The sequence below is a fragment of the Lissotriton helveticus genome, chromosome 7 (genome assembly GCF_964261635.1).
Source record: "Lissotriton helveticus chromosome 7, aLisHel1.1, whole genome shotgun sequence".
NCBI classification, from domain to species: Eukaryota; Metazoa; Chordata; class Amphibia; order Caudata; family Salamandridae; genus Lissotriton; species Lissotriton helveticus.
The window spans coordinates 824,821,494-824,847,387 of NC_136068.1; the positions used below are offsets into that span (position 1 = coordinate 824,821,494).

The window sequence follows — 25,894 nt, forward strand, 5'->3', positions numbered from 1 at the left end:
GCGTGGAGGCCATATATAGTGGGCTATCTCTTAGCCGATCTTTAATGTTTTATACACAGTTCAAGGGGGAGGGAAAGGGAGAACAGAGTCTTGAAGCGAGGCTTGGTTCGTCGTCGAGGTGATGGCTCTTCGCCGAGGGGAGGCACTTGGCTGGAAGACGTGTTGAGGGTTCCCAGAGAAGGGTTGGTCGGTTGAGCAGCGGGACAGTGGCTCCTCGGAGGTATGAGAAGGAGAGAAAAGAGGGCCGTTAGTTCTTTCACTCAGAACTATATAGAGCCGTCTACCTTCACCGGGTTGTGTGGGAAGTCAAGCGAGCGTGAGGCAGGGAGGGAAGGAGTAAGAGCTGGAAAGAGGAAGTAGGGGTAGGTAGAAGGGTGACTGAGTGACGGGTGAGGGGGCAGTATATACAATCGTGCCAGTGACAACAAACGGGCTATATATACAATATCCTATAGTGCTGGGTGCAAGGTGGGGGAGGGTCTACTATACACTACGATATTTACACTCAAGGGGAGTCGGTACTCACTTGGCCCGCCGCAACTCTTCCCGCGAGTTGCGGCCGCTCTCCAGCTTCCTCCACCGGACTCCACCAGTCCTCCGTCCAGACTTCGTCTTCTTCTTCCGCTTCTCCGCTCGGCTCCCGGGGTTCTCCGCACGCTGTCTCCTGCCAAGAGTCTTCCTGCTTGAACGCCCTGTTGTCTTCGGTTCCGGCTTTTCTGTGCTCCGCCTCTGGACCGTGGGAGGGACTTCCGGGGTCACGGGAGAGTCCTTCCGGGATTCCGCTCGCCGTGATTGGTTCCTGTAACGAAGGAGAGAGGGGTGGAGTCCGGGTTGCTATGGACGCCCGAGGATCGGATGGCGGGCGCCGGGATCGTGAGGGAGGCGCGGCTTCGCCAAGGTAGGGGTCGTGGCCCCTTCACATCCCCTTCCCCTAGCTGTCCTTCTTGATCGGGTAGGAGGGAGAGGGTATCGGGAAAGATAATCGGCGTTCCCCTGATCAACGCCTTTCCGATGTAAGGTCCTGAACCTGAAGGGCTGTAGGGATAAGAACCAACGGAGAACGCGGTTGTTGTGTCCCTTGTTCCGCGCCATCCACTCCATCGGGGCATGGTCGGTGTATAGGATAAAGTCCCGTCCGTCCAGGTAGTAGCAGAGGCTCTCCACTGCCCATTTAATGGCCAGAGCCTCTTTCTCTACTACGGCGTAGTTCATCTCTCTGGGAAACAGTTTTCTGCTCAAAAAGAGGATGGGTCGCTCGTCTCCATTGTGGTCTTTCTGAGAGAGGACAGCCCCCAAGCCCTGTTCCGAGGCATCAGTCTGGAGTATAAAGGGTTGGGAATAGTCCGGGCTGATGAGCACAGGACCAGACATCAGGGACTGTTTAAGGATGTTGAATGCGTGTAGCAAAGAGGGGTCAGGCTGCCTTAGTGCTTCTTCCGTCTTTGTAGACTTCTTTAAGAGATTGGTTAGGGGGACTGCGGCCTGAGAAAAGTTAGGGATGAATCTCCTATAGTACCCTAAAAGGCCTAAAAATGCGCGGAGTTCTTTCCATGTTTGGGGAAAGGGGATGGACTGTATGGCGGTGATCTTATTGTTTTGGGGTCGGATTAGTCCCTCGCCCAACAGATAACCCAGGTACTTGATTGTTTGGGCCGCTAAGGTGGTTTTTGAGGGGTTAATGGTGAACCCATATGAACCTAGGGAGGAGATGACGTCTTGTAGGTGGCGTAAGTGTTGGTCCCAAGCATCACTGTATTTGATTATGTCATCCATATAGGCCCCTGCGAAGTGGGAATGAGGCCGTAACACCTGGTTCATGGCTCTCTGAAAAGTTGCGGGGGCACCGTGAAGGCTGAAGGGCAACACGGTGAACTGGTACAGTCCTTCGGGTGTGGAGAACGCCGTTTTCTTTTTATCTTCGGCTCTCAAGGGGATCTGCCAATAGCCTTTGCAGAGGTCGAGCGTGCTGATATACTTGGCCTTCCCTATGCGTTCAATCATCTCATCAACACGAGGCAAAGGGTAGGTATCAAAGGACGAGATCTTATTGACCTCGCGGAATTCGATGCAAAATCTGATCGATCTGTCGGGTTTTGGCACCAACACAATCGGCGAGTTCCAACTGCTAATAGAGGGTTCTATGATCCCCATACGTAGCATCTGGGCTATCTCCTCTTTGATAACAGGTCTACGGGCCTCAGGGACCCGATAGGGTCGCTGGCATACTGTTTTACCGGGTTCGGTTAGGATGGCATGCTCGATGACAGTCGTATGGCCAGGGTAGGAGGAGAACACCTGTTGTAATGGCTTCAAGGTGGTACGGAGTTCCTGTTTCTGTCTGTCCTTTAGATCTGCATCCATGCAGACCTCATAGGGGAGGACAGTTCTTGGTACTATGCTAGAGAGAACAGGACGAGGGCAGACCCATTCTTTCAATAGGTTTACGTGGTATATCTGGGTGACTCGTCGGGTAGGGTCTGTTTCTATTTCATAGGTAACCGGCGTCACCTGTCTCAGGACCGGAAAGGGGCCTTGCCATTGACCCAGCAGCTTGTGGTCTGAGGACGGCATCAGGAGGAGTACCAGGTCACCGGGAAGAAAGGACCGTGGTTTTGTGCCCTTATCATATTGCTGTTTCTGGTTTGCTTGTGCTGTCACCATGTTCTGCCGCACTATGTCTCGTATTTGACCCAGATGGGTTCTAAGGTTCTCTACGTACTCCGGGAGGGGTCTGGTTCGGTCGGGTTCGGCCTCCCAGGCCTCTCTGGCCATGTTTAACAGGGTTCGCGGGGTCTCCCATACAGAAGCTCATAGGGCGAAAAGCCTGTGCTGCTCTGGACTTTGCAGCGGATCGCAAACAGCGCTAGGGGTAGCATCTCTTCCCACCTCTTGCTCTCCAAGGCCAATAACTTTTTTAAGGTGGTTTTTAGGGTGGCGTTGTAACGCTCAACGAGCCCATCTGTTTGGGGATGGTAAGCGGAAGTTTGTATCTGTTTAACGCCTAGTTGGGAACATACCTGTTTCATAAGGGCTGATACAAAGGGGGTCCCCTGGTCCGTCAGAATCTCCCTAGGGAAGCCTACCCTGGAAAAGATCGATATTAAAGCCTTTGCTATGTTCTGGGTGGTGGGTTGTCGTAGGGGGATAGCTTCCGGGAAACGGGTGGTGTAGTCAACTAGGACCAAAGCATACCGAACCCGCTTCTGGATGGTAACATGGGGCCCATTATGTCCATCCCCACCCTACTGAAGGGGATGTCGATAAGGGGTAACGGTTGAAGAGGCGCTCTGGGGGCCGGTATCTACTATTTTTTTGGCAGATCGGGCAGGCGCGGCAGTACTGTTTTACTTGCTGGTAGACGCCTGGCCAATAGAATTTTTCCCGGATCGCCTGTCCGGTCTTCTCATCGCTAAAGTGGCCCCCCAAGAGGTGACGGTGGGCGAGAAACAATACCTTATCGCGAAAGGGCCCCGGGATTATCAACTGGGGTGTCTGTTGGGCTCCCCCGTTTCCATACAAAAGGCCGTTCTTTTTATAGAAGTATGGACCTACTTGTAAGGGGTCTTCATTGTCCAGGGCACGTCCCCATGCATCCTGCAGGACGGGGTCCTCCTGTTGGGCTGCGCGAAACTCCCTGTCTGTTTCCCAGGGGTGTTCCTCCACACGAATGGGAAAAGCCGTAGAGTAGTTCCTCTTCTCCTTTTTCTTTTGGGTTTTTGTTTTGTATAGTCTGGCGGCTGTTGTGTCTGTAGGTGGAGGGTCGTGGGGAAACGGGGTCTCCGACCACCACTTTTCTAAGGAGGTGGTGGTGTCGTGTAGAAGGCGGGGAAGACCGGGGTAGTCGCTGCCCAGTATTACTTGCTCCGGAAGAGAGGGTATGAGACCCACAGTCAGCGTGCTTCCGTGATCCATGGGGTGTTGAACCCTGATTCGGGCGGTAGGGTACAGTTTCGTATCGGCGTGTACGTACTGGATGGCTACAGTACCGTTCACTGGCCCCACCGGGTGAGGAAGCTCCTGGGGTCGGAGCACGCTCTGTCTGCAACCCGTGTCGGCAAGGGCTAGTACCGGGTGTCCATCGATTCGCACGGGGCAGTGGTATGCGGGAGGGTTTTTTTCCGCAGGGAGGCAGACATAGTTCCGGGCGAGACCCACCTCCATCGGTTCTTCTTTCTGGGGGCATACTCGGGCAATGTGTCCATATCCTCCACAGTGGTAACATTGGGGACGGGGTGGAGGCGGTCGGGGCATAACAGGGTAAAGAAAAAGAGGAGGGGGTTCCGGTTTCCTAGGTAAGAAAGGTCTCGGGGTCCTGTTGTGGCCATGGGATTGGGGTCGATGTGGATGTTCCTCTTTTGGTTTCTGATAGTCTTGTGCCCGACTGTAAGCGCTGGCGATCTCTATCGCGTTCCCCAGTGTGAGGCGGGCATGCTGACGAACCCATTTTTGAGTGGTAGGATGGAGAGAGGCTAGGAACTGTTCCAGATAAATCTTGGAGAGTATGTCTTCTTTTGTGGCCGTGGAGGATCGCAGCCAACGATCAGCCAGGTCCTTGATACGAAAAGACAGGGCCCGAGGGGTTTCTTGTGGCCCTTCTTTGGCTTGGCGTAGCCTCACCCGATAGGTCTCGTCGTCAATACCCAGGCGTTCTAGGATACAGGTCTTGATTTCACCATATGGGGTCTGTCCCTGGATATTGGCCTGTTGGTAGGCCGCTTGTAACTCGCCGGTCAGCAGGGCACCCAGATAGTGACCCCAACGGTCAAGGGGCCAGGCAGCGGCTTGGGCCAGTCGTTCGAAATTAGTGAAGAAGAAGTCCGGGTCTTCTCCCGGCACATACTTTTGGAGAACCACCGAGGGGAGAGTAGTGGTAGGTCTTTGTTGTCCTGGACATCGGTGAGTTTGCCCAATGCTTGGTCCTGGGCTGTGCCCTGGCCTTTCAGGGCGTCGTGTAACTGTCCTCTGTCGTCCTCGGCCGTCTTGAGGAACTGCTCCATCATCTTCCCCAGTTGCTCCTGGGTCTCCGCCAGCTTTTTCACGGCGGCCTCCATGCTTCCGGGTGATCCCACTTCTGACACCACCTGTGATCGTGGGGTGTAGGCGGACCGGAATAACAGGCGTGGAGGCCGTATAGAGTGGGCTATCTCTTAGCCGATCTTTAATGTTTTATACACAGTTCAAGGGGGAGGGAAAGGGAGAACAGAGTCTTGAAGCGCGGCTTGGTTCGTCGTCGAGGTGATGGCTCTTCGCCGAGGGGAGGCACTTGGCTGGAAGACGTGTTGAGTTCCCAGAGAAGGGTTGGTCGGTTGAGCAGCGGGACAGTGGCTCCTCGGAGGTATGAGAAGGAGGGAAAAGAGGGCCGTTAGTTCTTTCACTCAGAACTATATAGAGCCGTCTACCTTCACCGGGTTGTGTGGGAAGTCAAGCGAGCGTGAGGCAGGGAGGGGAGGAGTAAGAGCTGGAAAGAGGAAGTAGGGGTAGGTAGAAGGGTGACTGAGTGACGGGTAAGTGAGGGGGCAGTATATACAATCGTGCCAGTGACAACAAACGGGCTATATATACAATATCCTACAGTGCTGGGTGCAAGGTGGGGGAGGGTCTACTATACACTACGATATTTACACTCAAGGGGAGTCAGTACTCACTTGGCCCGCCGTAACTCTTCCCGCGAGTTGCGGCCGCTCTCCAGCTTCCTCCACCGGACTCCACCAGTCCTCCGTCCAGACTTCGTCTTCTTCTTCCGCTTCTCCGCTCGGCTCCCGGGGTTCTCCGCACGCTGTCTCCTGCCACCAGTCTTCCTGCTTGAACGCCCTGTTGTCTTCGGTTCGGGCTTTACTGTGCTCCGCCTCTGGACCGTGGGAGGGACGTCCGGGGTCACGGGAGAGTCCTTCCGGGATTCCGCTCGCCGTGATTGGTTCCTGTAACGAAGGAGAGAGGGGTGGAGTCCGGGTTGCTATGGACGCCCGAGGATCGGATGGCGGGCGCCGGGATCGTGAGGGAAGGCACGGCTTCGCCAAGGTAGGGGTCGTGGCCCCTTCACACTTTGTTTCTGATATTATAGGTGAATTGTAATCCTTCCTCATTGTTGTTCAAGATGGTCATGTAGTTCTTGAATTCATCTTTGCTTCCACTCCAAATGAGAAATAAATAGTCTATAAATCGCAGCCAAAATTCAGTTTTGGCAGTGAACTCTTCATTCTCATCTCTCCAAGCTATGTGTTTTTCCCACCAACCCATGGTGAGGTTGGCATAGCTTGGAGAGAATGAGACTCCCATGGCACATCCGCAAGTCTGCGAGTAGATTTGATTGTCAAAGATAAATACATTATTTCTTAGGCATAATGATATATATATATCTTTTTTTTCTTTGCAATTACTTTTGTACTATATTGCTCGGAAAACTTTCCACTCCATATTGTAAATTAATAAACTGAAGCACTTTTCACTCTGGCAGTGTCCTGGCCCTTCCTTTCTGGATTGAGTTGAAGGATTGGTGATACAGTAACAAGAACAGTGGGCCACATCGAAGCCAAGCACCGCCTCCAATCGGGTGCTTCTTGGCAGTCTGCCAAAAACATGGAGAGCTATATCTGTTCCTCCACTGGTCTGTTACTGTGTCATTCACATTTATGTTCTGCCCACCATAGCATGGGGCACATTCCCCATTGGCTTACCACGCTGTAAGTGATACATTCTGCCCTTACACAGTGTGCACTTACGCACAAAAAGTTGCGCCCTTGTACAGTTTTGCAGTGTGTCAAAATGGAATTGTGGCAAAAGATTAACAAACATTGGCAAAGCTAAATGTTTGTGCCCAAAACTAGACTTAAAGGCAAGCTCTTTTATTTATCTCTTTCTGTTACGTGGGAAGAGACTTGTAACACATTTATCTTGGTGTGACAATGTTAGATTTTCTGATACGGCCTTCCACACTTTTTATAACTGGAGACCTTGTTTTTTCCTCAAACAGGGCTGGCGTCAGTGGAGACCTACAGTTACAAAACCAATGAATGGTTTTTCGTAGCTCCGATGAACACAAGAAGAAGCAGCGTTGGGGTTGGCGTTGTAGAAGGTAAAAGGATATGAGGCAGTTTATATTTTCTCCCGATTCTTTTAAAATCTGTGTGGTTTTTATGGTGTCGCCCTCAGCAGCCAGGCTGTTTTAAAAATGTTGATTTTAAAGTGCAACACAAACCTGCTCTGAGGAAAGCTGAAATATAAGTATAAACTATTATCAAAAATAGAATAGAATCCGGTGGGACATCATGAGTCAGCAGCAGCTGGCCCAGTCTGAATCCCTCAATCCTTAGCATCTTCCTCCATTGAAGAATTTGACCCACTGGCCCACTTGCTCATCCATGATGCTAAATAGTTTGACATATTAAAAATACTCTCTCTGCAATATGTATTTCACCCCTAAGGATTTTAATTGTTTGCATGGTTATAGTAACTGTCATTAAGAGCAAACAGTGGCTGCGGGTAAAAGAAGGAAACTGCTAACTAGCAGCCAGGAATTTGATAGTTTAGATGCATCTAGCATTTAAACTCGCAGAGCAGTGTGTAGGATCGAATTCATGCTGGGAAAGAACAACATGACACAATCACACTGTGCACAGCAAACTATACTAAATGTAATGCTGCCAACTTTATATACATCCAGTGTGAATGCTGATGTGACCAAAGGAGGGAACATAGGAATGAACAGATCACAACATTTGGGTGTTGCATGGAATATAACACATGGGTGTGTGTCTGTTTAGATATTTGTTGGTATCCAACCAGGCCATTAAGCTCGAGTATTGTTTTGGGTCAGTTCCATTGAAGCAAAGTGTGAAGAGACCTAGTTATATATTGAGAGGTGTTTTCCAGTAAATAGGACGCTATTGAAAATCCGAAATAGCGCATCTATGCTCCAGAGGGGCCAATTACGACGTACCCGGTACAGGCAGCATGGTCATTCTAGGTGTGTTACTAAGGTTAGCACTTGGTATTCCTACCCTGTGCCGGGCGATTATACTTTTAAGGCCCAGATGGGGGAATAACATTCAGGCCATGGAATTATCCAGCTGGTTATTACATTTATTCCAGTTTCTGGGTCATTTTTTCACTCAAGCACATGAACTGCTTGTAGCGGGTATATGTGAGCAGATATCCTGTCCACACCCAGCAAAACACTTAATCATCTGAGGTTGTATTACCACAAGAAATCTTCGCAGGTACCACTTCACAAAACTCATAGTTGGCCCCTAAACGGGCAATTATATTTTTCCATATACTGCTTGCCTCAACGAAAATAAACATTTAATCTTCTCATATGCCAGCATTGCTCCGAGTAGCTACAACACTGAGACTAAACTAACTCTAATCAACAGGAAAGAGTAAGCATTGTACCAGAGGAGTCAACAACATGTAGGAACAGCATTCCAACAGGCCTCTCTAGCATCCAGATTACTCCCACCTCCAAGACCTATTTCAATGGGAAATACCGAATATTTATAAAAAATATTAACAATTCTAAGGTAATTTTTCTTTTGGGAGTTAGAAATACCGGACAGAGATATATAATATTAAAGACAATTGAGAATACTACATTGGACACCATTGCTAATACCATATGAGGGACATACGACATTTAATAGTCTGCTACATGGCCATGTTAAGGACCGAAACAACTGGACGATTAAGCGGAAATCTGCACCAACAGCGATAATACCCATCAGCGCTCTGGAGGACATAGAACTGCTGCAGCTCAATCAATGACCGTGCCTGGTCCCGCATGGACAGTAATAAGAACGTCCTGGTCAGGGCCCATAGACATGTTGTTAGTTGCAGTGCACACTTGCAATTGGACAGTATCCATCAAGAAGTCGATCGGAGCTTCCCAGGCCTGTGGTCTCCGATTTAACTTGTGCATTTGCCAGCCACAGAGTCAAGCCAAGATCCATCCCCACAAGGGACGAAGAGACTAAGCTAAAATGATACCACTTCATATATAAAGACTAGTCTCCAAATCTATTATTAATACTGTTAACTCAAACCGCACAAGGGCTCTACAGAAGGTTTATTTTAATGTTGCTATAGCAACTTTCTAAAATTCAACCAGGGGAATGTGTCTAATAAAAGCAAAGCAAATTGCTCTTGCGCACTGGTCCCCGCTGCGCTCATTTCTGTGCTGCTTTAGTATTTCACAGCAAATTCTCTCTGATGGGGACTACCCATTTTTAGGTCTCGCCTGTCGATGCGCATGCGCATCGAGCAAGCGAGACTATAGGGGCTCATCCAGACTTTATCTAACTTGCAAGGAATCGTGGCGATTCCTTGCAGTGCCCGTGACTTTTAAGCTCAATGCGCATGTGCATTGAGCTTAAAAGCGCGTGCACAGCCGCCCGCATTCCTCCGACACCTTTGAAGTGAAGCTTAGCTTCACTTCAAAGGCCCGGCTTGTTCACACCCACATGCCGCTCTGCCCCGCTCCGCCCCCTCCCCTGAGTCATCCTGCCTGCCCCTTCCCGCCGTGTCTTTCACTTGTTTGTAAAGATCAGCCCTGCTCATATCATAGATTACACACACGCAATTCCACAAGCATAGTTTTCCATGAACTTTAATTTGATAAGGATTGCAGAGGGTGTAATCTTTATTAAAACTCATATAACACATCTGAAGGCACGCAGCGTTGCAAAACCTCACTCAGCTGGTAAATCAGCATATTAGTTGGATTTTTTCTCCTTTGCGGGGTTATTGCTTAATGGAGCGTCCACCTTTTGTATGTGCCTAGGTTCTTCCGGAAGCCTCTGCGCCGTTCAGTGAGTACTTGGCATGCCCGCGCAGCTTTTGCTTTGAGTTGTAGGTTTTGCAAAAGGAGCTGGTAGCACTGGGTGCTTGTATCTCATTGCGTGTCTACACCAGGCTGAGCGCAATTTACTGGCAATCTTTCCGGGCTGGGCTGCACACCTTTGCCGCAGGTCTACGCTTGCCTCTGTGCTGTTCTCTATGGGTTAGCACTGGACTCGGCCACTCCTGGAAATGTGACAGTCCTGCATCTTTGTAGCCACTGTATCCTATAATGCTACAGGTAACAGCTTCATGCCCACCCACACCGCTCTGTGTGCTTCTCTTAAAACAATCTGCATCCCTCTGTTATAGGGAGCGGCACGAGCCACCGCATAGAAGAGAAAGTCAGTGGGTTTTAAGTAATATTTGGTATTTCATATAATATGTGCAACCCTCTGCTCTTCGTAATCTTCGGGGAATAGGCAGGTGTATAATTGGCAGTAATCTCCGGAATACGCAACCCCTGACCTTCGGTCGTCTTCGGAAAATAAACTCCTCCCTCGCCTGACCAGCTAGAAGCAGCAGATCTCTGAGATTAGTTACTTGTCGAGCATTATCGTTCTTATCTTTAGCATTTTTTATGCTTTTTTGACTCTCTTAATTCCCGTTTCTAAATCCTTTAAACACAACATTACGAATATGTATATACTGTTGGATGACGGCGTAAGAAATGCGGAAATTGCAAGCAATACCCAGCACCGTCAGAATCTCAGCACATACGCGTACAAAGGCGCACACTCGCCTACAAACTGCACACAGCTGCACGCGTACACCAGCTGCATGCTCACCCCTCAAGGTACTCACAGCACATATTCAACCTTCGCCTCATCCATCCATTCATACAAGGTGGACGCATGAATACATACTTCCAGGCACACTCCTGGAAGATGCATAGATGCGTGTGCACCCACTCTGGCTTCCTCTGCCAGCCCCGCCTCCCTCGGCATCCTTCCTCCCAATCTCTGGCTCCCTCCATCCTCTCACCTCACTGTGCCCTTTCCCTCCCCAGCCCCTCCTCTCTGCCGCTTTGATGTTCTCCGTGAGCCGCATGGCCTCTGAGAACATCAAAGCAGCCGCCAAATGCTGATCATTTGTCACCCCCTCCCTTCCTACTGGCATTCCCCCCTCCCTTCTCGCCCAGTCCTTGCTTTCTGTCCTCTTTCCACTCAATTTATTTTTCCTCTCACTCCATTCTCGCTTGTTCATAAAGGGTACTCTGCCAATGGACTTTCCATCGAATCCTTAGAGAGTCGTGAGTGCAGACCTCATGTGCCTTAATATTGGGAAGTTCCGAGACTATACGTGCTTTGTTTCAGAACGCTGATACGCCTTCTTTTTAAGTCATCAAAAAACTCTTGCACCATTTGTTGGGCACAGCGTATATAGTACTGCAAAGTATTATTATTTTAAAAACGCAGTCTCATCAGAAGTCTCAAATGAAAAGTTCCCTCCCCTGTCACCAAATGGTAATTCTCTCAATTGTAATCTACTTCGTGTTTATGTCGGGAAAGTTTAGCGACAGCAGTGAAGCTGAGGTGGAATTCTGAGATAAACCATCATTCGGGTCAAGTGAGCCGGTGTATTAAGCTAAGGTATCCTTACATTCAACCACTTCCTGCACAAGCGACACATTACCCATGAGGTCAGAGCAAACAACGTCTGCTTTTTTTTCACCCTCTGTTTGCAGTCACTTACAGAAAACTAAAGCTGCATTCCTTGTGTCCAAAATGTGCTTTGCGCTTCTCCCTTCATTACGAGTGAGACCATTTCAAGAAGATAATAACAATTGGCTTAATATGCATATGTTTTTCATCTGTAGGGGAGGTGTAGCTGTGCTCTGCTTTCGATGCTGTTTCTGTAGGCACCGTTGTTGAGACGAGAAGTGTTTTATATGCGTGCATGATAATGCAGGGCCTTTTATAACGACCAAGATTCCAGAGTCGCATTGTTCTTACTAATTCATTTTTTACAGCAAATTGCTGACGTACTGCCACTTGTAAGTAAGTTAAGCAACTAGAGACCTACAAAAACACAGAAAACAGAAGAAGTGGTGTGTAAATATCACTAGAGGCCTAAGATGGCATTCATGGACGATAACACAGCCTTATATATTATTAGTAAGACATGTAAAAAAATATGGGATGAAGTATGGACTACAGTATAAGGATATTGCAAATCGCCAAGGAATTCCCTCATTACAAAGAGGAACTTGGGCTAAAGCAGTGCTCTTTCTGAAAAGTCACAACCCAAACCCTATTTTAAATCCTCATTGCCATGCTCTTCTTTATAAAGAGACACCACTGCAGCATATAAATAAGTATAAAATGTATGCTGTGAAAATAAAGCCAATGCCAATATGCACGTTATAAATAGCTGGAAACTATACTTTAAACAATTTAATGTAAGGCACTTTGAAAAGAAGGTGCAAGTCCACGTGTGGTAAACTGCAAAATTCTTAGTTCTTGTAATGACTTCAGCAGTGCAATAGAGTGCCATAAAAGTCACCTTGTGAACCAATAACTATTTTTTTTTAAAAGAGACCAGAACAAAGCTGGAATGCTAGTTACACCTTTAATTATTTAAACAACGGCCTGGCTTGCTAACCTTGCCTTTCAATCTGCCTGCTGGCAATGCGGCATCACAAGTGTAATACATTATTACAGTAAAGTAGCTATGCCAGATGAGTTGTGGTTATATGCCAAGTAAATAGAACACCAGTGCACTTCCAAGATAGTCACTTTGATCCCTTCGCTATTATAGCGTTTCACAGATAGTCCATATCCTTGATCAGAAGCCAATTCCACAAAACCAGAAGGTGTAGAAAATTCAAGCCTTTATTTTGCAAACGCTATGGTCCACAGCCAACACGCGTTTCGCCCCCTTCGGGCTTTCTCAAGGCTTTTGTAGTGTGATTATAAATCTCAGTTCCTGTATCTATATGAGGTTATTAAAGTGCTACTGTTGTATCCTTATCCAGTTAATCTTAGCCTGAACAGTCGTTATGTTATTGCAGGATCCTTTTGTTCATATCAAATACGTAGTGTGGCGAATCAATCTTCCCAAAAGCAATCTCAGTGTGCAGCCATGCTACGTTCTACAACCTCAGCATAAACAAAGATCCGCTTTGAACACCGTCCCTGCAATCTACCACCACCACGTCCACCACCACCCCGTCCACCACCACATCCACCACCACCATGTCCACTACATCCACCACATCCACCACCACCACACCCACCTCCACCACCACCACGTCCACCACCATGTCCACCACCACCACCATGTCCACCACCACCACCATGTCCACCACCATGTCCACCACCACCATGTCCACCACCACCACATTCACCACATCGACCACCACTTTGTCCACCACCACTTTGTCCACCACCATGTCGCCCACCACCATGTCGCCCACCACCATGTCGCCCACCACCATGTCGCCCACCACCATGTCGCCCACCACCATGTCGCCCACCACCATGTCGCCCACCAAGTCCACCACCATGTCGCCCACCAAGTCCACCACCATGTCGCCCACCAAGTCCACCACCATGTCGCCCACCAAGTCCACCACCAACACCACAATCCACCACCACCGCGTCCACCACCACATCCACCACCACGTCCACCACCACGTCCACCACCACGTCCACCACCACCACATCCACCACCTCGTCCACCACCACCACGTCCACCACCAACACGTCCACCACGTCCACCACCACCACGTCCACCACCACCACGTCCACCACCAACACCACAATCTACCACCACCAACACCACAATCTACCACCACCACATCCACATCCACCACCACCAACACGTCCACCACCACCACGTCCACCACCACCACGTCCACCACCACCACGTCCACCACCACCATGTCCACCACCAACACGTCCACCACCACCATGTCCACCACCAACACGTCCACCACCAACACGTCCACCACCACCACGTCCACCACCACCACGTCCACCACCAACACCACAATCTACCACCACCAACACCACAATCTACCACCACCACATCCACCACCTCCGCAGCCACCACCACCAACACGTCCACCACCACCACATCCACCATCAACACATCCACCGCATCCACCACCACATCCACCATCACCACCACATCCACCACCACATCCACCACCACATCCACCACCACCTCCACATCCACCATGACATCCACCGCCACATTCACCACCGCATCCACCACTGCATCCACCACCACATCCACCACCACCACATCCACCGCATCCACCACCACATCAACCACACCCACCACCACCACATCCACCACCATATCCACCACATCCACCACCACATCCACCGCATCCACCACCACCACATCCACCACGTCCTCCACCTCCGCATCCACCACCACATCCACCACCACATCCACCACCGCATCCACCACCAACACATCCACCACCACATCCCACCACATCCACCGCATCCACATCCACCACCACATCCACCACCACATCCACCACCACATCCACCACCACATCCACCACCACATCCACCACCACCACATCCACCGAATCCACCACCACATCCACCACCACATCCACCATCACCTCCACATTCAATCGCTGACACACACAGCACGTTCCCATCTAATTGTGTGTATACAGTACAACATATTATATCCTATGTCTTCATTAACAATATAGTGTATCTGTACTGAATATATATCCAGCATTTCAGACTGCATTTCAGAGCTTTTAAAAATGTTTATGGCTTTTTTTTTTTGAAATTCTTTAGCATTGGCTACAGGAAACAAAAATGCTAAAGATTTACAAAAAAAACCCATAAACAATTCTAAAAGCACTAACTCTAATGCTGCGAGACCTATTGCATTTTCAATGCTTGTTTTGTTTTGCTGTTGCAATAAGTCAGGCTTTTTGCTAGTGGAACGATAAACTGTATCTGTGTACTTTCAGTAGCAGAGATATCCATGAGACGTCACAGTGGTGTGTGCTTAATAGTCTAGTACCTCCCTTACCAATCATAACTGCATGCTTTGTACCAGCCGGACTTTTTGCATAATGCATTGTGTTTTGTGGCAGAGGCTCCTCAGGGTAGCATAAAAGCGAGTTTAAAAGCTGGACTAGAGTAGCCTCTTTCTAACAACAAAGGGTGTCTAAACATCTCATGGTGACAGTAGAGGATCTGTGTGCATCTCACGTGATTGCAGAGCCTCTGCTTGGCATTCAGATGGACATGGCCTGCTGTATGTGCCTCTCCCCATCACAAGAACCTGTGTCTCCCTCTTCATGTAGAATGGGCCTATATGAGTGAGCGACTTGAGGATATAGTGAAATATAAAGTTCCAAGTGTGTACATATTAAGGATATTGCAAGTCACAGAGGAGTTCCATTTTTTTGTTTGAATATTTTTATTGCATTTTTGTTATTTTGCAGCATTACATATATGGATAATTAACCATGCCGTAGAACAGGATATTCGTTACATGTTGCATCAGTTTTACATATACATGAAAGAACACGATTGTGAGGAGCGAAATAAAAGCAAAGTATTTAGAACAGCATGTCATAATCATCGGCTACAGTTATGTCAGGAAGAGAATATAGAGCAACAGTGGCAGTTCACAGAATAAAACGACTGTTTCCTCGTATCACACCAGTGAGTTGTTCAGTTTGGGGCACGTGCTATGCTATGGCAACAGATCGAGGTAAATCAAGTACATCAGCAATGCAATATACATTCAGATCTTTTATTCAAAACGAGAAACTGTGAAGAACAACCTGAGAATTCAGGAACGAGAGACTGGGTGGTGACAAACGATGAATGTGTGTGTACGTGAGGTGCCCACGGGGCAGGTAGGGGGCAGGTATGTGGGGTACTATGTCTGTAGTGGGGGCCGCTCAGCACGACTAGCAATATATGTGACGGGGGGAGGAGGGGGGCAAAGGGGGGAGCCAGGGGGGGGGGGGAACCCGGCCGGCACAATGCGCAACATGGTATGAGTGTCTAAGTAATGCCTCGCTGCAGGCACACCTGGTGGTAAGCAGCCAAGGCACTATCCCAGTCCTGCGCTATGGGATACATGCGGAGCCCCGCTGTCTCCTCCCTGTGTAATGCTACACTTTCCGCCCTTGCCCAATTGTCAAACGAGTTACGCCAGTGTATCGCCTGGGGGGGTGCACTATTCTTCCAGTGCTTGGTGATGAGGCGTTTCGCAGTTATCAGCCCCAGGTCCCAAAACCTCGCCCGGACCTTCGTCTGTTTCGTCCTCTTAAATAAGCCCAATAGGTAAACTTCCCATGTGTGTGGCAAGCTACCTCCTGCCAAAGTGGCTGACACTGCGGTCCAGTAAGTATGTAGGGAAGGGCATGTCCAGAGTACGTGCAGGAGCTGTGCGTCTGCAAGCCCGCATCTGGGACACGCCAATGAGTCAAGACCAAAGTAGCGATTGAGTTTATCCGAGGATAAATACGCACGGTGCACAATATAATACTGTATGATCTTAAAACGAGCATTGCGCGGAACATTCTTCGCCCCAGCTAGCACCTGCGCCCATTCTCTATCAGTCCAGTCCTGGCCTCTATCTACTGTCCATTTGTCTCGCAGTCGCTGTGATGAGAATTGCGTGTGTGAGTGTAATGCCTGGGCTAGCCAGTGTACTATGTGGGAGCCGTTTCCCATCACGTGTAGGTATTGAATCAGCAGATGTGTTGGTGGCTCCTCTGTTAGGACTCCCCAGGCCTGTGTCAATGCACGGAGGAGCGTCGCGTGTGTCAGGAATTGTCCAGCAGGCAGTCCTGTGTTGGCCGCCAGGGTCGCAAAAGAAAGTAGAGTGCCCTCTGCAAACAGGTCACCTAGGCTATCTAAATCAACGGCCGTCCAACTGCCTAGTGCAGTCTCCGTAAGTGCGCCTCTCTCCCAGGGCGTCCCCAACAGTGGTAGATTGGGGGCATATGATTTGGTAGAGTTTGTGAGCTTTAGGCTCCTCACATAGCACTTTCTCGCTACCGCAAGGTGCAAATGATCAGGGCAGCGGACCTTAGCTAAAGGGTGAAACAGCGCGTGTATCTGCGCGACCGTCATGACTGTGTCATCCGAAGCAGTATCACCCAAGTTCTTCCCACTCAACCAGTAAGTAACCCACTGCAACTGCGCAGCCAGGTAGTAGAGCTCCTGATTAGGAACCGACAGCCCCCCACTGTCCGTTGCAGCATATAGCGTCTTCAACGTGACTCTGGGCCGCCCCGCGTTCCAGATCAATCGTCTGGTCAGGGTTTCCAACTCCCGGAAAATTCGGGCCGGGACATACACCGGAAGATTTGCATAAAAGTACAGCAACCTAGGCAGTGCGACCGTCACAGAGGAGTTCCGTGACAATACAAAGGAACCATGCCGAGTCTGATTTGAAGGTTTAGTGAAAGAAACCCGGATGCTGAGAAAGGGTTGCAGGGCTGGGAAGAAAGGATAAAATCGTATTAGATGGTTGAATAATGTATTCTACAATGGATAGAGAATGTGATGTCAGTGTTTATAGTCTAAAGTGTAGAGAGTACAAATATTGTATTTAGATTCTTGGAAGAGAGGGAGATATCCTATTGCTGGCAAAGTATTAACCTGGTTTACAGAGTCAGCATATGTGCAAAAGTAATGTAATATCAACGACATAGAATAAAATATGTAAAAGTTATTTGAGGCAATATGTAGACAGTCCCAAATGGATATATATAGTACAGTAGAAGGCTGGGAGCCGAAACGCGTAGACCGTCCTCTACCGTTTGTTTTTGCACAATGGTTAATTAAAAGCACTTTATGGAGTACCCTTGAGCGTGGTGCTGTGATCCTTCGCCGAATCCGACTGTGGAACGATATATATTTCTCAGATTCCTCTCGTCTCCTCGTTGACGACGGAAGTCACGGCACCACAATAGTGAGTTCAAATTGATTTCTTTATTTTCTCAAAATACCATGTGCAGAAAGTGCAATAGAAGGACGGCCTACGCGTGTCGACTACATTTAGTCTTCCACTGGACCATAGAGTCCTATGTGTCTAGAAGGTTTATAAAGTGCTCTGTGCTAGTGCCCTCGTTAGTTTCCATACCAATTAAAAACTACTAGACTGTCAATCTCTTATACATTTTTTAGGGCCATAGTGGTCGCCATTATTTACACTTCTCTTCCTTATTACACTTATATTTACATTTTTTGTGTATATATATATATATATATATATATATATCTATATATAAACGACCTCCGTCTCCCTTGTGCGATCGTCCTCCCACGATAACGCCCTCAGAAGCAGACACAGACTAGGTAATTCAGATGCTGTTGTTTTTTATTCAGCTGGCGCCATAACGTTTCGGCACAAAGCCTTGAGCACATGACAGCGCATCATCGTTTGTAGTGAATATTTAGCAAAGTGCTACTCTCTGATTGGGTCACCATTCGAGTAAACAATGAAAAAAGACTATCATTGATTCCTATACATTTTAACTCCCGGAATCCGTACAAGGTACATATATATAAATATATAGTCATGTTTGTATATAATCATTGTTAAAAACATTTCATGTTTAAAAATACCAGGATAAATCCCGAAAAAACATTTATCCTAAGACTTGTTCAAATGATGGGTTAAATCCCATTAAACTCATACTGTACCAACTGATGACCCTTACCAGACCAGCTAAGCTAAAACATACTGTGCAAATGTGCAAAAAAGTGCAAAAAATTTTATTGAATAAATATAAAACTTGTTTTGTTAATATTTACGATTGAATATGACTGAGCCCAGTCCCTTCAATCATCTACATGGTTGCTGCTCCTACTGACATGCCCCACTGCTTATATTCGTTTTGTGCCCATACAGCTCCCTGTTGGACCACATTAAAGTTATGGGTACCCATATTTCAAGATAAAAGGAGGAAGAAGGTTTCAAGTCCGAACATAAATCAATCTTTCCCTCTATATCATTTCGTCTTTTAAGTGCAACATCATACATTAATGCATAATGACCACTTTAGGTTTACTGTCCTTCATAACAACAGAGTGATTCCAAACGAGTGTCCAACTACACAGTCTATACCAAGAATAAATGGCTCCAGTTATGAGGTGAAATTCAAATGATGTTACAGTCACTTATATTTAGTTCAGTTGCCCATACTTAAATGCATGTTGGTAAATTTGATATTATAAATTTAAAACAATAAATACTAAAATCCCTAAAAATGCTATTATACAAGAGAAAATAATTGATTCATTGGATTGCACCCGTATATGTATTCCTGTTCACCGGGTGCCTGCGGGTAACAATTAATGAGCCTGTACATCCTAATATAAACACGTATATAAATCCTCTGTGAGGTTCAACCCCCCTGGCTGCTTGCTATTTAATTTCAGAATGTAATTGGTTTCCAGTTTACGCAATTTGGCCTCCCTGTTCCCTCCCCTTCTACTGGCAAGGACAGCATCCACCACATAATATGTGAGATCCTTATTATTGCTCTGGTGTCGTAATTTGAAGTGGCGTGCCACCGGATAGGTATTGTCCTGTGATGTTATTGCCCTGAGATGCTGAAGTATTCTTTTGTGGACGGGGAGCTTAGTGCTCCCCACATATCTGAGCCCACATGGGCATTCCAGGATGTATACGGCATATTCCGTTTTACAAGTTAATACTTTAGTGATTTGATGTTCACGATCACTAAATCCATCCTTGTATGACCGCTTATTTACACCATGGGTACAGGCTTTGCAGGTTTTACACCTGAAGAACCCTCTGTTATTTTTGAATCATGATGAATTGTCCAGTGTCTCCGGGCATGTGACAACCACTCTCTCTCTCATGTTGGGAGCTTTACTAAAAGTGATGGATGCTTTTTTGGGAAGGTCGTGGCCAATGACTGGATCTTTACATACTATTGGCCAATTTTTGTCAATTATTTTACGAATCTCTCTGTGTTGATTACAGTAGCCCGTAATTATCAGAAAAGGATCAGCTTTCTCCATCTCGCCCTTGCTTGCCATAGCTTGCTGATTATATATATATATATATATATATATATATATATATATATATATATATATATATATATATATATATACTGTGAAGTACTTTTGTTTAAGAAATGTTGATAAAGTGGAAGTATATACTGTAAAGTACTTTTGTGTATGAAGTGTTAATAAAGTGCAAGTGCAAGGATAGTTCAATATGAAGCGATTGCAGAACAAACTGTACACACTAGGATGAGCGTTATATTCGATGGTTGGCTCAATGTTCTTTTATGTGGAATTTAGCCGTCTCTGGGATCTTAGTTGTATTTCCTCAGTGGGTTCATCTTGTGTTTTGATCTTGATTCCTTACAGCTACTATCTGAGTAAAGTACTTTTTTCACATTCCACATGTCTGACCATTTTATATCCTTGTTCTACATTTCTATGTGGGAGAGCCCAAACCATTTATATTTCTGTTTCCTGTGTACAGTTCATAGTTGGAAAAATCTGCCTTCAGCAAGCACTTTGTAGGGCTACACAACGATTGGGATTGTTTTTTTATATTTTATGGTTTTTTGTTGTTTTTGGTATTTTATGAGGGATTATATACATTTATATACATTATATTACACAGAATTAGCTTTTCATTTCAAATGGTATCTTGTTTAGCAGTTCTCAAAGGTGTACATGTAATTCTGTGTCCAGATTATGTCCATGTGGGTACTTCGTACCCATCCCAAGGATTAGTCTGCTTTCCATTTTCCGCAGTTTCAAGGTACGGTCGCCTCCTCTTTCAGCCAATTTTATAAGCTTAATCCCAGAGTATTTTAATTGTGTGCAATCTCCTTGATGATGTTAATTAAAATGTTTTGCCATAGGATAGTTTGGGTCATTGTTTGTTATTGCATGTAGGGTTTGAAGGATCCGCAATTTCAATTTATTGATGGTGCTCCCAATATAGTATTTTCCACATGGGCATTTCAGTCTATAGATCACATTCTTCGACTCACACGTAATGTGATCTAAGATCTTTTCAGTTTTTCCATTTTGTAACATGTACTCTGTGATATTTTGGCCATATTCACAAGCTTTGCATTTTGCACACTTCCAAAAGGTGTGCTAAGCCATGAGATCTTTTTCTGCTGTTTGATTTCCAGATGGCTTTGAGTTAAAATGTCTCTTAGGGACGATGTTTTTCTGTGGGTTATACTTGGATTGGGTGTTAGGTGTTCCTTTAGGGTGTCATCCAGTAACAAAATTCCCCAATTTCTCTTTATAACCTTCTTAAAGTCCTGACTTTGATTGTTAAAGTCCATAATGAGACGTGTTTTGCTTTCCGTTTCTTCCATTCTTTTGTTGTTGGTTTCTGGGACCCTCAATCTTTGTTCCTGCTTTTTCCGTGAAACCAAGAGATCCGATCTGTTCTTTAGGTTCATCCTGCATTTTGCTGTTGCAAGAACTTCAATTGGGTATCCTCTCTCTAGAAATCGGCCCATCATCCTTTCAATTTCTGCTTTCAGTTCCTCTCTCTCCGAGCAGTTTCTTTTCGCTCTTAACATTTCACCATACGGTATGCTCCATTTTACATTTGAAGGATGACCGCTGTTGGCATGGAGGATGCTATTACAGGATGTTGGCTTCCGATGCATCTTAGTACATAATTTGTTGTTTCTTACACAGACTTCCACATCCAAAAAAATGATGTTGGTGTTACTGATAGTTGATGTGAAGTGCAAATTATATTTGGTATTTTCTAGAATGAAGGCCTGTAGGTCTGTCTGGTTCCCATTCCATACGATGAAAAGGTTGTCGATATATCGACACCAGGTTTTTATTTTCAGATGTTTCTTATTTTCTTCCAACAGGACTCCGTTTTTCCAGATGGCCATCAATAGGTTTGCGTATGTTGGGGCAAAAGATATATATATATATATATATTCATCATAGTTCTGCTTACCAAAATACAGATTTTTTTTTTTATTAATCTTTCACTTGCCACATTTTTTAACCATATACATCGGCATGCTGTTCAGTTAAACTGCAGAAATCATGTCATGTTTTCATAAAACTATCTCCTGGTGGGGAGTTGCTCCTAAATGCCTTTTTCATTCACTCTCTTTTTGCTGTAGGCCGCAATCCTAGGGTTGAAATTTTCTCACTGCCACACAGAGGATTATAAGCCCCTTCCAGAGTTCAGTCTATGATCATTCATAATCTCCAGCGATGGGCCGGAGGAGAGGATTTTGTCATATGCTGCGGCTCTTACGTCGAGTTTGTAAGGGTTGCGTTAGTTGAGTGCCAAGAGCTTCTTCCTATGCATCCTTATTTTGAGCATTTCCTTTTGTCTAGAGTTATTGCTTGAATCATGGGATTCAACTGATGGTAAAATCACACGTGATTTCTAGCGACAGATTAGACCTTTCAATTGGTCCAATGTTGGGCTCAGCCTAGATGCACTGGGCTTGTTTTCCTATTCCACTGCTTGTGCAGTCGCTAAATTAGATGTCCAACTGAAAACTACGCTTAGATGCAATTGTACCTAAAGGTTTCAGGAAGCAGGAGCTTCAGTGATAGACTGCCTGTTATAACCAGCCAGGCCCCAAAACCAGCCTCAAGTGTGAATTCACCTAAGAAATGTCAATCAGATTGACTTTTGTCTGAAGGTCTTTATTGCAAAATCTGTAAATTTACGATCCTGCTGAAAATAAAAGATTGTGATTTTAATCGAGGTTGCAGGAACTCCTTCCCCTGTTTGGGGCGAGGGTATTATTTCTCCCGCAAAGAAACTCTTGAAAATGTGTCTCAGTTGTGTGTAATGCAACATCTTTTTCCAATTAAATTAGCGAAAAAAATCATAGAAGATGAAGGTAGTTCTGAACTGTGACTCTTGCAATATAGCAAACCTTCTGTCATGAAATAGCCAGGATAGCCGTAACAAATGTTCCTTCTTCAGTAAAAAAAATTAATAAATATCTGCTTTATATTCTGGAACTCACTCTGGAATTAATTTATCGTCACTTTTTTGCTTTCATTATGTACTCGTATGTAGTCAGAAGTACCAGGTTTTTGTTTGAGGTAAATAAACAATATTTCATGCTCAAATATTGGTTCACCATTTTTTGGAAGGTTCCTGCGATTGAATTGCGAGGTTGCAGTTTTAAATACAAAAGTGAATGTATTCCAAAAATCATCACGTTGTTTTATGAAAATGTCCCCCTTTTATCCTCAAATAAAAGTGTTTTCTTTTTTTGTCTTACTTAATAAACATGCCTCATATACTCCTACGCATCTACTTATCACTATCTATAAAATACATTACTTTCTTCTCCAAACACCAACTTTAATTTTCATTAAATACATTACCCCTAAAATGTACACGCCATGGTTATCACATACTCGCGCTTAATGGTGCCCCCATTGAGAGGCAGTGCCTTGTGTATAGCCTTATATGCTGTTGGACCATCTTCATATGCCAAAACAGCTTAATATGCCCATATATACCATTTACTGTCACATCCTGCAGTCAAATGCCAAGGATCATAATCATATTCGCAGGATGAGCATCGTCTGCCAAGCTTTGCCATTTCATGCCATCATTTTATTTTATTTATTTTTAAAGTTTTATATAGCGCGAACCAGTCCCTTGCGGGTATCAGAGCGCTTTACAGGGTAGGTGACATTGTTTCATAAATACAAAGAAAATACCATAGGGTTCAATACTGGTCCTTGATGTTAGAACCTACTATCATAGATAGATACATGGCTATTAGATGAAAAGAAGAAAAAAAAGCATTCAGTGCATAACAAGCATAAATATAGTTACAGTATCCAGGAGACCAGACTGGCCAATATACAATAAAAGGATCTGTGAAGAAGAATTGGTATGTAGCAATAAAGTCATAATCCATGCTCAAGTGAATTTATCCAAGAGAAGCGATTTCCCTTCTTTTTTGAAAGATGCCGTATAAGGATTAAGTCTGGTTTCTGGGGGTAGAGCATTCCATATTCTGGGCGCCATCCCTGAAAAGGTTTGGGTATATGTTTTCTTCTTGTTGAATTTTCGTGGTTTTAGTAGAAGGGTTTTAGCACTTCTTGAGGCTCTAACCCCACATGAAGGCTCTAGTTTCTGTACCAAATAGCTAGGTGCATTGTAGTGAATGGCGTTCTGTGTTATAACTGCTATTTTCAGGTATATTCTAGCTTCAAAAGGTAGCCAATAAATTCATATGTTCTCTATGAGATTGCACGCTACTGAAAGAAAGAAGAGAAGGACAGACTCACTGTGCAATTTCTAGACCCTAAGAACAATAGCGTGATACAACCTGATGCCCCTCTTTATCACTTGCCTTGAGCACTTCTAGGACCAGTAGGCTTCATAAAGTAATCTTAGGCAATTTGGAAACAAAGACGCTGTTGTGCAAGCTAACAATTTGGAGTATTGCTTTTTAATGCAAAGGTCACTAAAGAGAATAGAAGTTGTGAAATGTTTGAGTAGGATTTCAAATCCCTCAAAGAAGACAAAATTGAGACGGACAAGCAAGCACTCCAGATATCTGTGACCATTGACTGAGGCCAACTCGCATGTAAGCATCTGAGCTCTTGCAGGACGTTTCCCATCTCAGGGATCCACGTCTAAGTGAAACAAACTGGATCAGTCAGCTATCAGAATGGCCAGCAGCCTCCAGGATACTTAGAATAACTGAACATCTCACCCAGTTGGCCTCAGATGTTGACTTGAAGTGCAGTGCTAGCCAGTACGGGGCTGAGTGGGGGGGGGGCGGGCCTACAAACCTGCTAGGCCACTTCGTTCATTTTCATGTGGGATTGTTCAATGACAGGCAGGCAGATGATGAATACTTGGAGTGGAGAAGTGTGGCTTAAATGGTTAGAGCGGCAGACCCTGATGCAGAGGTTCTGGCCCGGGACCAGGGTTCAATACCCGCCTTGGCGGGTCTCGGGCTCAATTTCCTCGGACCTGACACTTCTCGCCTCGGTGCCTATTCTAATCATGGGTCCCACTCTGCGACTCTGGGCAATAGCTTGCTTAATCTCCACAACGGCCCCAAAAGCGCTGGGATGCCTGGTTTCACCCTGGGGGGTGCCCAGGGGTGGACACTCACAGTGAAAAAAAACAGGAAGGGTTCCTAAGCGGTATACGGACAGCGCCGGGACACTACCTCAGGGAAGTAGCTGTGCGCTCTATAAATACCGGTACATTTACATTTACATACCGGTACTTGTAGTGGTTGTATTTTAGCCCACACAGTCCCCAGTTGCTTCTTATCAGAAGGGACTTCAAATAAACAGCTGAATGTATGGGAAGTTTCATCCAGCAAAAACAGGGTACAAAAATTCAGTTAGAGAAAGGGCAGATGCCACCCAAACCTCAACTACCTCGTGGCCTTTACATCTCCTATTGTTTGTTGTCAATCATTCCTAGGGTCACACTTTTTGGACTTCTTTTGGAAATTTTGAAAAGCGGGACTAGTCATCCTCAAAAATTCCAAAACATTTGAGACCCCTCTGGCTTCTTGTAGCTAGTAATGTGCCTCAGGAGGCGGTGGAGTAGGGGCATGCTACAAGCCTCAAGATTAATGCTCTTGATGTTGGTGGGGAGGGGGCCACCCAGTCCAAACTTTGGGAGAGCACAAGCAGCTGCTCTTTTGTGCCAGCACTCTTCTTACTTTTCGCCTTGTCTCCTCGTATGTTGGGCTCCTTCTGTGTGTCTGGCTTAGGCACTTGAAGCTTATAGGTGCAAGGCTGCTGGTGGTTTACGTGAAATACACAGCTACTCGTAAATGCCCTGCTGAATCAGCAAGGTTAAGTCACCATTTTTAGTACTTCCGCATGACATCCCCTCACTTAATCCAGCCATTTATTTTAAATGCTGGCTGCGTATTAAGGAAACAAGAATTATAATGCAGTGAAACTAAATCAGCTCCCACCTTTCATCGTGGGTGAACAGAAGAGCAAAATGAAAAATCAAGTTAGTCTTTGAGTATTCCAGCAAGGACAAAACACAAGGTCACATTTAATCAATGCAGACTGAAATGGCCTTTTGGCAGTGAAAATCA

General features: G+C 46.0%; 1 protein-coding gene across 3 annotated transcripts in view; it reads left to right on the forward strand.

The window, feature by feature from the left end:
• Positions 1-25,894, forward strand: part of KLHL3 (kelch like family member 3) — a 574,547-nt gene that overhangs the window by 476,412 nt on the left and 72,241 nt on the right. For 2 of the 3 annotated variants that reach the window (XM_078653303.1, XM_078653305.1), the window contains one exon: positions 6,971-7,072. In XM_078653303.1, the coding sequence (XP_078509429.1) occupies positions 6,971-7,072 (102 nt within the window). Of the gene's footprint in view, positions 1-6,969; positions 7,073-25,894 lie in introns of all 3 variants that reach the window. The other variant, XM_078653304.1, reaches the window with a different exon arrangement.